This window comes from Delphinus delphis, chromosome 20 (assembly GCF_949987515.2).
Source record: "Delphinus delphis chromosome 20, mDelDel1.2, whole genome shotgun sequence".
Lineage (NCBI taxonomy): Eukaryota > Metazoa > Chordata > Mammalia > Artiodactyla > Delphinidae > Delphinus > Delphinus delphis.
Window position 1 is genome coordinate 30,372,283 of NC_082702.1, and position 15,165 is coordinate 30,387,447.

The following is a 15,165-nucleotide window of genomic DNA, read 5'->3' on the forward strand; positions in this document are numbered from 1 at the left end:
TTATAGTCAAGCCCCTCCCTCACCTTTAACCACTGGCAATCACTCCATCCCTATAGGTTTGCCTTTTCCAGATGCCATACAAATGGAATCATTTAGTATATCCTTTTGAGTCCAGCTTCTTTCACTCAGCATAACGCACCTGAGATTCAGCCACGTTATTGCATGTATCTGTAATTTGTCTCCTTTTATTGCTGAGTGGTATTCCATTGTGTGGATGTACCATACTTGGTGTATCCATTCCCCAACTGAGGAACATTTGGTTTGTTTCCACCTTGGGACAATTATGAATATAACTGTTCTAAGCGTTCATGTATAGGTTTTTGAGTGAATATAGTTTTCCTTTTACTTGGGTAAATACTTAGGGTTGGGTAAATACTTAGGATTGTTATCTTTTTTATTTCACATTCATTCCTGAGGGATATTTTTGTTGTACATATATGGAATTCTGTATAGAGTTCTTCACTTTCAACAATTTAATAATTTCATCCTGCTGCCTTCAGGCCTATCTGGTTGTTTTTCAAGTTCCTCCTGCCATGGTATTTTATCCAGAGGTAGTGCTTTTTGTATTTCGATCAGAGTTTCTAATTGTAGTGAGAAGGAGAGATAGGCTAAACTAAGCTCATTCCATCCTGGCTGGCACCAGAAGTCCCAGGTCTCTATCAACCACTGGGAAAAGATACTTTGCAAAGAAATTATAGCCTGCTGACAGAAACCAGGACAGAGCTTTTCTTTTTCTTCTTACCCAGAGGTCACTAACATTCCTAATGACTTATTCTGTGACTTATTCTCTTAGATGAACTTTTTTTTTTTAATTTATTTTAATTTTGGCTGCGTTGGGTCTTCGCTGCTGGGCCCGGGCTTTCTCTAGTTGCGACGAGCGGGGGCTAGTCTTCGTTGCGGTGCGCAGGCCTCTCATTGTGGTGGCTTCTCTTTGTTGTGGAGCACGGGCTCTGGGTGTGCGGGCTTCAGTAGTTGTGGCACGTGGGCTCTGTAGTTGTGGCTCGCGGGCTTAGTTGCTCCGCGGCATGTGGGATCTTCCCGGACCAGGGCTCGAACCTGTGTCCCCTGCGTTGGCAGGTGGATTCTTAACCACTGCGCCACCAGGGATGTCCCTTAGATGAACTATTCTTTAACATGATACAGGTAAGCAACCTTCTTCCGTATGGAGTGCACAAGCCTCTCTTCTGTGCTTGTTGCAGCATACAAATATTTTTTCCTTGTCCGTGAAATGGTAATGTGTCACTGCAATAGTGCTACTTTAAAGTGTAATGAAGATTTAGGGAAAAGGAGATGTAAATTATGGTATGTAACAGTGCAAGTTGGGAAAATACAGGCACTTTTCACTTGTACTGTTACTAGTATTTCTGTGAGATTTGTATAGCATTTTTCAATATGGCTCTGGAAACCATGCAAGCAATTTCAAATAAAGTTTCTATAAATATGAAATTGGTGACAGGAAGGAATATGGCAGGGACATACAAATAAGAACAGGAGATGGGGAAATGGGAAGTGACATGAAACAGGGACCAAGAGGGAAGTTCAAAGCACATCATAGACTTTATGCTCATCAGGATTTTTAATCAAGATTAAAAATAGTCTCCATAGAGGGCTTCCCTGGTGGCGCAGTGGTTGAGAGTCCGCCTGCCGATGCAGGCAACGCGGGTTCGTGCCCCGGTCCGAGAGGATCCCACATGCCGTGGAGCAGCTGGGCCCGTGAGTCATGGCCGCTGAGCCTGCACGTCCGGAGCCTGTGCTCCGCAACGGGAGAGGCCACAGCAGTGAGAGGCCCGTGTACCGCAAAAAAAAAAATAGTCTCCATAGAAGTTGCCCTGTCTTTCAGGTGTCAAACTGTCATAACAGCAATAACAGGATTGCTTTGACACCAGTTCTGTCTTTTGATGACTGATGATACCTGCCAGTGGCCCCATTGTTTCTATAGCACTGGGATATGTGGTAAGATTTGGGAGTGGGGAAGAGAGTGTAAACCAAGGATTACAATAAGCCCTAGTTAGCCAGATTGACTCACTCTGAACGAAAGAATACAATTAGCTCCAAGCAGTTTGGAGACTGGTGAGCCTTTGTGGCCAGTGTGGTCAATCACACTTCTGCATGGACTGCTTCAATCAGCTCATGTATCAATTGTAACTGTTAAGTTTTCTTCACTTCTTTGTATAGTGTATAGACTTAGCTTTAGATATAGACCATGAGTTGGTCTTTAAAACACTTTTGATCTCCAACATACTGGAAGGTAGAGAAAATAATCTGGAGAATTAACAACTAATGCATTTGACCTTTCTTTACCTCTTCCTTTTCTCTTCTCTTTGTCTCTCTGTCTTTCTCGCTTTCCTTTTTTTTTGTTTTTAACATACCTGCATGTCTGTGCCTGTGAAGATTTGCTTTGTTTTGAGAAGCTGAATTATGTAATCGTTGCCACACCCTGTGCACATCCCCACTTCCATGCTCTCTTGGAGGGATTTAGCTGGGAAATGTTCCACGGAAAAGACAAAGAAGTTCAGTAACGTCATAGTTTATTTCTCTCTGAGTAGCTTATCTTGCTAAACTCAATACTTATGAGGGGTGGGGGAGGAAGAAGGGTGGGAAAGAGAGGGTGGGATGTTCCTCTTGCTCTTTCATTTCAGTAGCTATAAATTTTTGCAGGGCAGAGGGCTCCTCCCATGTGCCTTTCCCACTGTATTCTACTTTTCCCCTTCCTTCTTTTCTTCTCTCAATCTCTCCCCAGGTCTGGTGCAATTGTGGTTGGTATTTTGGGGAAGGGGAGAGATCTGTATCTCTCTCCATGTCCCCTTACTCCTTCTTCCCACATACATTCCTGGCAAGTCTGCAAAAACTTCATAATGGTTTTCATCTCAGTCTGTCCTAAAAAAAAGAAAATGTGCTGTCCATTCAGTTTCTTCTGACAATCTGATGTGTTCTTTTAGATTGTCAGATATGCGATGGCAGATGATTTCAAGGTCCAACAGAAATGTGGCATTCATGATCCAAAGCATAGCATGGCTCATTGGATTAGGATAGTTTTTTGTGGAGAGGTCTCATCTCTGAAAAAAAGGAAAAGAAGACCCTTTTCATCTTTAGGTTTCATTCAGCTTCTTTATTTTCCCAAATGTACACTGAACTCTCTGAATCAGAGGCTGATAGGGATTAGTCAAAAGTCCACATGAGTTAGAGACAGTTGAGAGCTGAGACAGTAGTTTAAAACAGTGGCTTCTCAACATTTTTTATATTCATAATTCAGTTTTCAAGACTAGATTTTTTTGCCAACCCTCTTGAAGGCATTTAAATACACTTAATGGGACTGAGAAACAACACTGGCTAAGTCAGAAATAATTATAACACATTTGTACAGTTATAAGAATATCTACACAGCATCACCTTATTTCATTCATTCTTCAACGCTGTGTTATTGAGCAGAGCCATGTGCTGCCCTGCCAGCAGTATCTTACATACCTATGAGACAAAGTCCTCAAATATTGCAGCACACATATCATCTTTGTTGCTAGTTTGACAGTATACCATGTTATCTACCTCTTACCTCTTACTAGTGGCAAGTCATCTCATCTGCACATCTCATGATACATTCAGGGTCATGTTCCATCTGGCACACATCACCATAACGGTATGTATATTCGCTGGTGGCGAAGCTATATTTCAGGGATCAGCAGGCTTTTTTCAGCAAAGAGCAGGATTGTAAATGTTTTTGACTTTGTGGGACATTTGGTCCTAAACTTTCAGTATAATTTGTACAACTGAATAGAAAAGTTAATCCACCCCACTCAGAAAGATTTCTCTGTTTATTTTCAGTCACTTAAGCCACATAAATGCCCTGTCCTAACTCTCAGCTTGAAAATCTGCATAATACAGCACCCTACCTTCTCTAACAGGGAAGGGCAAGCAAGGATGCTTGTTATTATATGCTCATTATTTGCTCATGGTTTAACACTTGAACTAATGCCAAGAACAGGGCAGACAGGAAGAACTCAGATAAAGAAACGCATTCATTCCACACAATGCAAAAGAGTAATAAAAGATCTCCAGAATAGCCAAAAATGATGGATTGTCAAAGTGCTAAAGTATACACACACTTTCCTGTTCTAATATCTAAACAAAGGACATAGTAATGCCAGAAGAACCAAGTACCCGTTAGAAGGCCGAAATGGGAAAAATCAGGACAGTTTTCACATTTTTTAGAGAATGGAAATAGTAACCAACTATCTAAATTTTCTTAGCCTGTGGTCTGTTGTGTGCATAATGGTTTTGGTAAAAAGAGAGTGATCTCATGCCAGACTATAGCTGAGTGATTAGAAATCAGTCTCTCTCATCTGTGAAGATGAAGATATACCACTAGTTAGAAATGGGGAGGATGTCAATAAGAAGTAGACAGATTTGGTGAGAATAAAGATTCAGAATGACCCCCTTTAAATCAGATGTGGAACGATGGTGGCTATAAGCCTTGACTGCAATCCTTCAATCAGTCCTTAAATTTTACCAGCATGCTTTATTTTCATCAGTTTAGGAAATATAGCAGGTGACAGTCAGCAAACTACAGCTGATAGACCAGATCCAGTCTGATGCCTATTTTGTAAATAAAGCTTTATTGGGACACCAACCATGCCCATTTGTTTATGTACTGTCTATGGCTGCTTTCATAATACAGTGCCAGAGGTGAATAGTTGCAACAGTAAAGTCTTCTATCCTATTTTTTAAATTGAAGTATAGCTGATTTACAATGTTGTGTCAGTTTCTGGTGTACAGCAAAGTGATTCAGTTATATTTATATATTCTTTTTCAGATTATTTTCCATTATAGGTTATTACAAGATATTGAATATTTTTCCCTGTGCTACACACTAGGACCTCGTTGTTTATCTACTTTATATCTAGTAGTGTGTATCTGTTAATCCCAAGCTCCTAATTTATCCCTCCTCCACCCCCCTCTTCCCCTTTCTTCTATCCTTTAAATTTCCAGTTCAGGTTTGATGTGTACTTTAGTATTTCATAGCTCACGTGAAAAGAACTCATCTTGATTCCAATCTCAATTAATCAGGATTTGTTATATGAAATCTAAAGCTCATATGATATAATTAACAGAAGAAAGCTATAACTTTCTGAGTGGGCTAGATGAACATTCCTATCCAGTTGTACCAGTCATCCTGCAAGTTTGATGGCCTATATGTCTGACCATTTCCTTCTTCAATTCTCACGGTGACTTAACTCCCCCATGCAGTCCAGCATAATATTTTCCCTCCCTGAGTGTTCTTACACTAGAAATATCCTTTTAAGCATGAGAATTGTACGCTTTCATTTTGGCTTCTCAATGCAAGTCTACCTAGGAGACACTTAGAGGAAACCGAAAGGAGAGGGCATTGATTAAACCTCGATTTTTTATTGGAACAAGTGAGCAGTGGCCTCCTCCAAGAGCATAAAGAGGTAAAGAACAGGGCTTTATAAGGAGCAAATTGTGTCAGACCAATTTAATTTCCTCCTATAACAGAGTGACAGTCCAAGATGATAAAGAAGAAGAAATAGATATTATCTATATGGACTCTAGAAAGGTTTTTGATTTCATCCAACGTGACATTCTCATCAATAAATTAGGAAGGTCTGGTCCAGATCATGTTGCAGTTAGGTGAAAGCCCCACTTGACAGAGAGCCCTCACTGACAGCGGGAGCTGTGTGTCCTGTGTTATTCGAGACCTGCTTCAGTCCCCCCACCTTGGAGTTCTGTCTGGAGGAGCAACATATTTGATAGGTTACCAGAATACTTTTGAAAACCAGACAATACGTCAAAGTGAGGATAAGGGTATGTAAGTATGTCTTTAAAAGTTGTAGAACCAGACCCAAGAAAAAGATTAAATTACAGTCATATATAACATAAAAATACTTGGGCATGAGAAGGAAACTGAATGCAAGGTAAGAACGAAGCTGCAGTCACCACTTCATGGCACGTGAAGATCTAGACTCACAGCATTCTAGAGCTGAAAGGATGTTTAGTGTCAAATTGCCCATCTTCCTCATTTCTCAGGAAGCTTCCAGCCCAAAAGAGGAAGTTGTATGCTCAAGGCTACAGAGCTGGTTAGTTGCAGCACTGGGAACTCCTAGTTCAGTATTCTTTTTACTACAAACCATCTCTGGACTTGTTAAAAATAACTTTCTTGAGGCATATTTTACATATCATAGCATTCAGCCATTTCAAGCATACAGTTCAATGATTTTTTAGTAAATTTACCAAGTTGTGCAACCAGCACCATAAATCAGTTTTAGAGTTTTTCCATCACCCCATTATGATTCCTTGTGTCATTAACTGTTAATGCCTGTCACCTACCTATCTCCCAACCCTAGGCAACCACTATAGTAAGTCCTCCTGCGTTGTTCTAGACCTGGTCTAGAATAAAGACTAGAATAGAGACTTGTATAGATTTGCCTTTTCTGGACATTTCATATAATGGAATCTTACAATATACAGTATCATGTCTGGCTTTTATCACTTATTGTAAGTTTTTGAGGTCCATCCATGTTGTTGCCTGTATCAGTAATTCATCCCTTTTTATTGCCAAATAGTACTCCATTATATGAATTTATCACATTTTGTTTATTCATTCACCTGTTAGTCGATATTTAGGTTGTTTCTACTTTGGAACTATTATGAATAGTGTTGCTAGTAGCATTCGTGTGTCACTGTTAACTTTTTAAGTTCAATAACTCTTCCCCCTCAAATTGAGGGTTAAATTTTCCATTGAATATGGCCTCTTCCCCTACTCTTTTTCTCCAGAGCTGCACAGTAGAGTTCCCCCAGACAGCAACCAAAGTTCCTATTAATGTTCTAATAAATAGCCTTAGGGGATTAAATAGTCCAGAGAAGAAAAGGCTTGTTAATCTAATAACAGTCTTTTATTCTATGATGGCTTATGAGAAACTGTTAGCCAAATGCTTTCCATCTTAGCAGAAAATAAATGAGAGGAATTGGATTTAAACTTCAGCGAAAAACACTTCAGATGGTCATAAGGAGGCACATTTTATATGACAATGGATGCTGTCAAGTTAATTTGCAATATTATAAAAACAAAGCCCATGTAATTTCCTCAGAAGCTTATATGAATGGATTTAAATCTGTCTGAGGCCAGATGGCCCCTTGTGATCCCCTAAAGGGAAGAAAGTCCTTTTGTGGTGCTTCTTCAGTGTGGTAAAGGAAGACATTTGGCCTTTGGTGTTTACAGAGACCATTTCACGGTGCCCATGAGACCAGTTATTGGAGTCATTGTGCCATAAAACCAGTTGATGGAGAGTTTTCTATAAACCACTAAGTGTGGCAGGAGACATTGCTCTCATGTCCTACACAGAGCAGTGTCTCCCAGCTACTATTCTCTCCCTAATAATAGCTAGAATAATCATTATTTAATTCTAGAATTGTACAGTTTATAAAGTAATTTTACGTTTAATCTCCTTTTGACTTCATATTTGAGCCTTAGTAGTTTCCAGAGTAACCTGTGAGATAGACTTTGTCACATGGCAGTTCAGAGTCCTTTCCAATTTCATTCTATTCTATTGAGTTGCCTTTATCTCCCATCATTCTCAGCAGTAAACTCTCATCACACTGGACTACTCATTATCTCTTGAATACCACACATGCTTTACTTCCTCTATCTTTTCACTACACCACCCCTTTATATATATATATATATCTTGTCTTTTTGGAGAACTCTGACTTAGCCTATGGTCAGGCCTACACATTACCTCTTCTGTAGGTAAATGTTCTCCTTTCCTTTCCTCAGCAGAACTTATTGTTCCCCTTTTGGGCACCCATATTGGTTTGATAATCCTATACAATATATTGGCTGTGTGACCTTTTATAAGTAGCTTAACTTCTCTGAGTTTTCCTTTCCTTATTTCAAATGCTTTTATGTCTTTCATGGAAATTCTATAAAATCGATATACCAAAGAATATTATATACAAATGTAATAGTTTAGTATTAATAGTAGAAATGTGAAAATAGACCTCAGATTATAGTTACAACACCTAGTTTTCTGTGGGTCTCTTTGATCCTTGAGGACAGCAATCCTGATGTTTTCATCTTTCTCTCCTAAATATTGAGTCCAAGTCCTGAAACATAATAAAAGAAATTGAATCATTATGAAGTAGGCAGGGGAGATACTATTATCATCAGTTTGCAGATTGAAATTAAGGTCCAAAATGCTGAGTGATATAAGGACTTAGTTATGTCCTGGCCACTTTTCCCTGAGTTTACCAATAGAACTTCCAAAGACTGCTGAAGGGCTTGTACCCTGACTCTACCTAGTATCAAGGGTGAGGTTTCTCAAAGTATTATCTGGGACTATCTGTCATAGACTGACTTCTGAAGATACTTATTAAAAATATAAAATCTCACAAATGTAATTTTGAGCAAAGAGAATCCAGACACACAAAATCAGAAAAGAGAGGACAGTACTACCAAATTTACAGAAATAAAAAGTATTATAAAACAGTACTATGAGCAACTGTATGCCAACACATTGGTTAACCTAGATGTAATGGACAAATTCCTAGAAATGTACAACCTACCGGGACTGAATCATGAAGAAACAGAAAATACGAACAGACCTAACTAGTAAGGAGATTGAATGAGTAATTTTTTTTAAAACTCCCAACAAAGAAAATCCCAGGACCAGATGGCTTCACTAGTGAATTCTACCAAATGTTTAAAGAAGAGTTAACACTAATCCTTCTCAAACTCTTCCCAAAAATTGAAGAGGAGGGAATACTTCCCAACTCATTCTATGAGGCCAACATTATCCTGATACCAAGGTCAGAAAAAGATAGTACAGTTGACCCTTGAACAACACAGGGGTTAGGGGAACCAAACCCCATGCAGTCGAAAATCTCCATATAACTTTATAGGCGGCCCTATGTATCCATGATTCTGCATCCACAGATTCAACCAAGCTCAAGTGTAGTACTGTAGTATGTATTTATTGAATAAAATCCTAGTAGAAATGAAGGCACATAGTTCAAACCCATATTGTTCAAGTGTCAACGGTACATGAAAAGAAAACTACAGACCAATGTCCTATATGAATTTTTTATTTATTTATTTATTTTGGTCTTAGTTGCAGCAGGCGGGCTCCTTACTTGCGGCTCGCCAGCTCCTTTAGTTGCAGCACGTGTGCTACTTAATTGCAGCACATGTGCTCCTTAGTTGTGGCTCATGGGCTCCTTAGTTGTGGCATGCATGTGGGATCTAGTTTCCTGACCAGGGATTGAACCCATCTCCCTTGCACTGGAAGGCAGATTCTTAACTACTGCACTACCAGGGAAGTCCCCTATATGAATATTGATGCAACAATTCTGAACAAAATACTAGCAAACAGAATTCAACAGCACATAAAGAGGATTTTACGTCATGACTAAGTGGGATTTATTCCTTGAACGCAAGGGTGGTTCAACATATGAAAATCAATCAATGTAATAAACCACATTAACAGAATGAAAGGGGAAAAAACACAGTTACCTCAATCGATCCAGAAAAAGCATTTGACAAAATTCAACACCCTTTCAGATAAAAACACTTAACAAACTAGGAATAGAAGAAAAGTACCTCAACATAATAAAAACCATATATGAAAAGCCCACAGCCAACAGCATACTCAATGGTTTGAGCCTGAAAACCTTTCCTCTAAGATTAGGAACACAGAAGGATGCCTGCTTTCACTACTCCTATTCAGCATAGTACTGGAAGCCCTAGCCAAAACAGTTAGGCAAGAAAAGAAATGAAAGGAATATGAGCTGGAAAGGAAGAAGAAAAATTATCCCTGCTCACAGAATACATGATCTTATATGTAAAAGAATCCTGCAGACAACACACACACACACAATTGTTAGAACTAATAAACTAATTCAGCAGAGTTGCAGGATACAAATCCACACACAAAACTTAGTTGTGGGGACTTCCCTGGTGGCTCAGTGGTTAAGAATCCGCCTGCCAATGCAGGGGACACGGGTTTGATCCCTGGTCTGGGAAGATCCCACATGCCGCAGAGCAACTAAGTCCGTGCGCCACAACTACTGAGCCTATGCTGTAGAGTCCGCAAGCCACAACTACTGAAGCCTGCATGCCACAACTACTGAAGCCCACGAGCCTAGAGCCCATGCTCCACAACAAGAGAAGCCACCACAATGAGAAACCCGTGCACCGTGACAAAGAGTAGCCCCTGATCACCACAACTAGAGGAAGCCCACGTGCAGCATCAAAGACCCAATGCAGCCATAAATAAATAAATAAATAAATAAATAAATAAATAAATCTGCCTACCAATGCAGGGGGTACAGTTTCGATCACTGGTCTGAGAAGATCCCACATGCTATGGAGCAACTAAGCCCGTGCAATGCAATTACTGACCCTGCACTCTAGAGCCCGCATGCCACAAGTACTGAAGCCCACGTGCTTAGAGCCCACGCTCCGCAACAAGAGAAGCCACTGCAGTGAGAAGCCTGTGCACCGCACCGAAGACCCAATGCAGCCAAAAATAAATAAATTTATTTTTTTAAAAAAAACTTAGTTGTGTTTCTATACACTAACAATAAACAATATGAAAAAGAAATTAAGAAAGTGACTCTATTTACAGCAGCATTAAAAAGAATAAAATAGGAATAAACAACCAAGGAGGTAGAAGACTTGTACACTGGAAACTACAAAGCGTTGTTCAAAGAAATTTAAAAAGACGCAAATAAATGGAAAGACATCCTGTGTTCATGGATTGGAATTCTTAATCTTGTTAAGAAGTCAATACTACCCAAAGTGGTCTACAGAGTCCGTGCAATCCCTATCAAAATCCCGACAAAAATTTTTTTTACAGAAGTCAGAAAATCCATCCTAAAATTCATATGGAATCTCAAAGGATGCTGAATAGACAAAATAGTCTTGCACAAGAACAAAGTTGGAAGTCTTACACTTCCTGATTTCAAAACTTACTACAAAGCTACAGTAATCCAAATAGTGTGGTACTGGCATAAAGACAGACATATGAACCAATGGTATAGAATAGAGAGCCCAGAAATAAACCTGTGTGTGTGCATACAAATGATTTTCGATAAGGGTGCCAAGACCATTCAATGGGGAAAGAACAGTCTTTTCAACAAATGGTGCTGAGAAAACTGGATAACCACATGCAGAAGAATGAAGTGGACTCTTACCTTATGCCATATATAAAATTTAACTCAAAATGGGTCAAAGACCTAAGCATAAGAGCTAAAACTATTATAAAATGGGGGACTTCCCTGGTGGCACAGTGGTTGAGACTCTGCGCTCCCTGTGTAGGGGGCCCGGGTTCGATCCCTGGTCAGGGAACTAGATCCCACATGCATGCCACAACTAAGAGTTCACCTGCCACAACTAAGGAGGCCACGAGCTGCAACTCAAGTGTTGAGCCCATGTGCCACAACTAAGGAGCCCAACTAGGGAGCCGCCTGCCGCAACTAACTAGGGAGCCACCTGCCGCAACTAAGACTCAGTGCAACCAAATAAATAAATAAATATTTTTTAAAAGATGGTTAAAATGGTAAATTGCACATTACATGTATTTAACCACAATTTTAAAATTTTTTAATTAAAAATTTAAAAACAAGATACAAAAAAGTATATGCTATATGATTCCATTTATTTAAGGTACAAAAATGAATCTGTGGTGTTAGATGTCAGGACAATGGTTAGTTACCCTTGGGAGAGGAGAATAACTGGAAAGAGGCATGAAGAGGCTTTGGAAGTCCTGATGATGTTCTATTTCTTGATCGGGGTGTATGACATGGGTATATATATACATATATATATATATATATATATATATATATATATATGAAATTCTTTGAGCTATATATTTGTGATTTGTACAGTTTTCTATGTGAATGTTACACTTCCAAAAGATTCCAGAAACGTAAATCATGAGCCCCACAGCAGACTATACAGAATCAGAATCTCTGAGGATGGGACCTGGGGACCCTGCATTTTAAAAATCCCCCTTCCAAGTTTTTCTTAAGAACGTTGGATGCTGCAGATCTTTGCTAAAGGAAGAGAATTAGGTAAATATTTTTCCAGTGCCCCAGAATTCTTCAGTTGTACCCTAACAATAAATATTCCTTAGAAAAGAAATTCTTGATATCCTTGAGTCATTTACCTTCTCCTGTTAGGAAACTCCACATCATCTTTCAGGTGCTGAGAAAGAGAACTAAAAATAGTTAACAGCATATAGAAATGTATAGTTTAATATATTACACTTAAAAATATGATTTCTTCTAATTTGTCAGACATACTATAACTTAGGAGTATTTTATTGACGCCCTCTGAAAAATGGCAGGTGCTAGGACCTAGTGGAATTCAGGCAACTAGGGTAGGAGGTGCACCCAGGGTGTTGTACAGTGCAAGCAAGTACAGAAAAGCCAGTTCTTCCACATGTAAACTACTTAGACTCCATTTCATCGCTCTCATACCACCTCCAAGATTTCAGCAGCCTTTACCCTTTACCCTTTCGGTAAACCAAAAGCATGTTTCTTGTAAAGTCTCTATTGGAAGGAGGAGATCAAGGTCAAGGTCTTGGACAAGCTCTTGGAGACCTTCTTGGAGGAGGCAGTCAGAAAAGTAGAGGAGCAGGAAATATTGGAGGGATAGTTGGAGGAATTGTGAATTTTATCAGCGAGACTGCAGCTGCTCAGTATACCCCGGAACCACCACCCACTGAGCAGCATTTCACCAACGTGGAGGCCAATGAAAGTGAGGAAGTTAGGCGGTTTCGGCAACAATTTGCACAGCTGGCTGGACCAGACATGGAAGTGGATGCCACTCACCTAATGAATATTCTCAACAAAGTCCTGTCTAAGCACAAGGATCTGAAGTCTGACGGCTTTAGTCTTGACACCTGCCGGAGCATCGTGTCCATCATGGACAGTGACACAACTGGAAAGCTGGGCTTCAAAGAATTTAAGTATCTCTGGAGCAACATCAAGAAATGGCAGCGTGTTTATAAGCAATATGACAGGGACCATTCTGGGTCTCTGGGAAGTTCTCAGCTGCGGGGGGCTCTGCAGGCAGCAGGCTTCCAGCTAAAGGAACAACTTTACCAAATGATTGTCCGCCGATATGCCAATGAGGATGGAAGTATGGATTTTAACAACTTCATCAGCTGCCTGGTTCGCCTGGATGCCATGTTTCGTGCCTTCAAATCCCTGGATAGAGATGCGGATGGCCTGATTCAGGTGTCTATCCAAGAATGGCTGCAGCTGACCATGTATTCCTAAAGTGGACACTAAGTCGGGACTACCCTGGGGGACAGGAGTGCTGGAAGCTTAGCCATGCTCTCTGCACGGTTGCGGTTACCCCATCCAAAGCTGTCATTTCCTGCCGAGTTCTTTCATAACCCGACCTATTTCTGAACTTGTGCTGCCCTTTACTGCTTAATTAAACAGATTTTTCATGAAAAATGTTCTGAGTGGTTTGTATGTCAGCTTTTTGAGACGCAGGATTAATATGGACTTATATATGTGATGGGAATGCAAGGCAGGCTGTAATGGAGTAGATGTTAATAGATCATTTCTTATTTGGTGAATGAATTCCAAAGAGCAGGAAAGCTGTTGTTGTTATTGTTAAGAATGAAATTTTGAAAAAAATCCTGGAATAAATCAAGAAAGCTCTCAGGAGATATATTTTTCTCCTTTAAAAAAGGTGAGGAGGCAGGAAATTCAAAACCTGTTTTTCTGTTAATTCACATCAGGTCTTTCTATTACATTTTAAAAAAAAAAAGTGTTTTCCTGGTAACCTGTTTAACTGTATAGAAACAGGTTCAGAAATGTGAAATTAAGCAGTTTTATAAAAGGTAGTATTTTTTTTAATGGTGGAACAACTATCTAAAATCTAGAATTCTTTAGTCCCTTTTCTCTAGCAAAATAAGCATGTAACAGTTTTGTTTTGATATAATTGTAAAGAGAATCAGGGCATTGGGGAATGAAAGAGTGTACTTATAGTTGAAATGTCTCTGGTTGCCTTAATGAATCAAAGTGATCGCTCTTACATGTACCTCAAAATCAGGCACGCCCTGCTGATGTTAGCCAGCTCTTGTCACGTCTTGCCCTGCCTCAGAGCAAAGAATATTCTTTCATTTGTTTGAAAACTGCAGACAGGAAAAAAAGTAAACAAAGAAAATGTACACAAATCATAACCAGTTATTTGCTATCTAAAGCGATAGAGAGATGTATAAATATATATAAATGTTGCTGAGTCTTTATTGCAGTGGTTCTCAGCCCTGACTGCAATTTAGAATCACCGGGAGAGCTCTTGAGCTGAGTCCCACTCCACATGAGTTAAATACAAATCTTTAGAGGTGGAGCTCAGAGATAAGTATTTTTTAAAGCTCCCCGGGTGATTCTGATGAGCAACCAAGGTTGACAGCCACAGCTTTAAGGTTAGTCTGTCTTCACTGTATTTTTCATATTAGTCTCAGCTGAAAACTGAGGTCCCCACAGGAGTCAGTGTTGCCAGCTTCCAAAAAAAAGAAGATAGGAGTATGGAGAAACTGCCACCCAAAAAGCAGGGGTAGTTGTGCCTTTCTTGTGAATGGCCCTTGGTTTGGCTTTTTCATTTTGATTCAGGTGGTGATAACGGGGCAAAGAGAATCCAGGAATCCCGGGCCAGTAGACTCAGCTAGAGAGGCTGCATTTTCAAGTGCTCTGTTCATCTGCCTATTTAATTGGTTTCTACCCTCCTGCTTCTCTGGGTTTTAATGCATTCCCTCTCTCCCAATCTACTTTGGAGGATCATCCTGAGTTTGAAGATAAATCCTTCCTTTTCGAGTCATTTAGAGGAAAGCTGTAACTGTTGAAATGATGTAACTGGCCTGTTAACAGCCCTCAGCTGCCTGTTAGAAATCCCCAGTGAAAATAGGACAGGTTGGCATTTGGCCTCTGTGGACACCATTATCACCATCACATAATATTTATGAAATACCACATGCGTGTAATTCTGAATTGAGCCAAGCCCAGAGATCACATCCGCTTTCCTCAAGGGACTTGTAATTTAAACTTGGTCTGGGGAGCTACTTAAAACAGGTGTGGTTATATTAGAATGAGGCTGCAACCGCACATTAATATCAGGATCCCTGTTTTAGAATATGG

At 39.8% G+C, this 15,165-nt stretch overlaps 2 protein-coding genes across 2 annotated transcripts in view; both read left to right on the forward strand.

The window, feature by feature from the left end:
* Positions 1-15,165, forward strand: part of LPCAT2 (lysophosphatidylcholine acyltransferase 2) — a 62,293-nt gene that overhangs the window by 33,295 nt on the left and 13,833 nt on the right. The gene's annotated exons all lie outside the window — the stretch shown is intronic.
* On the forward strand, positions 12,451-13,473 carry CAPNS2 (calpain small subunit 2). The gene has a single exon (XM_059999076.1). It carries the CDS (start codon positions 12,547-12,549, stop codon positions 13,294-13,296), a length of 750 nt encoding a protein of 249 aa, XP_059855059.1. The 5' UTR covers positions 12,451-12,546; the 3' UTR covers positions 13,297-13,473.

Coding starts and splice junctions, on each gene's coding strand:
- CAPNS2 (XM_059999076.1), top strand. CDS start 12,547: ATGTTTCTTGTAAAGTCTCTATTGGAAGGAGGAGATCAAGGTCAAGGT.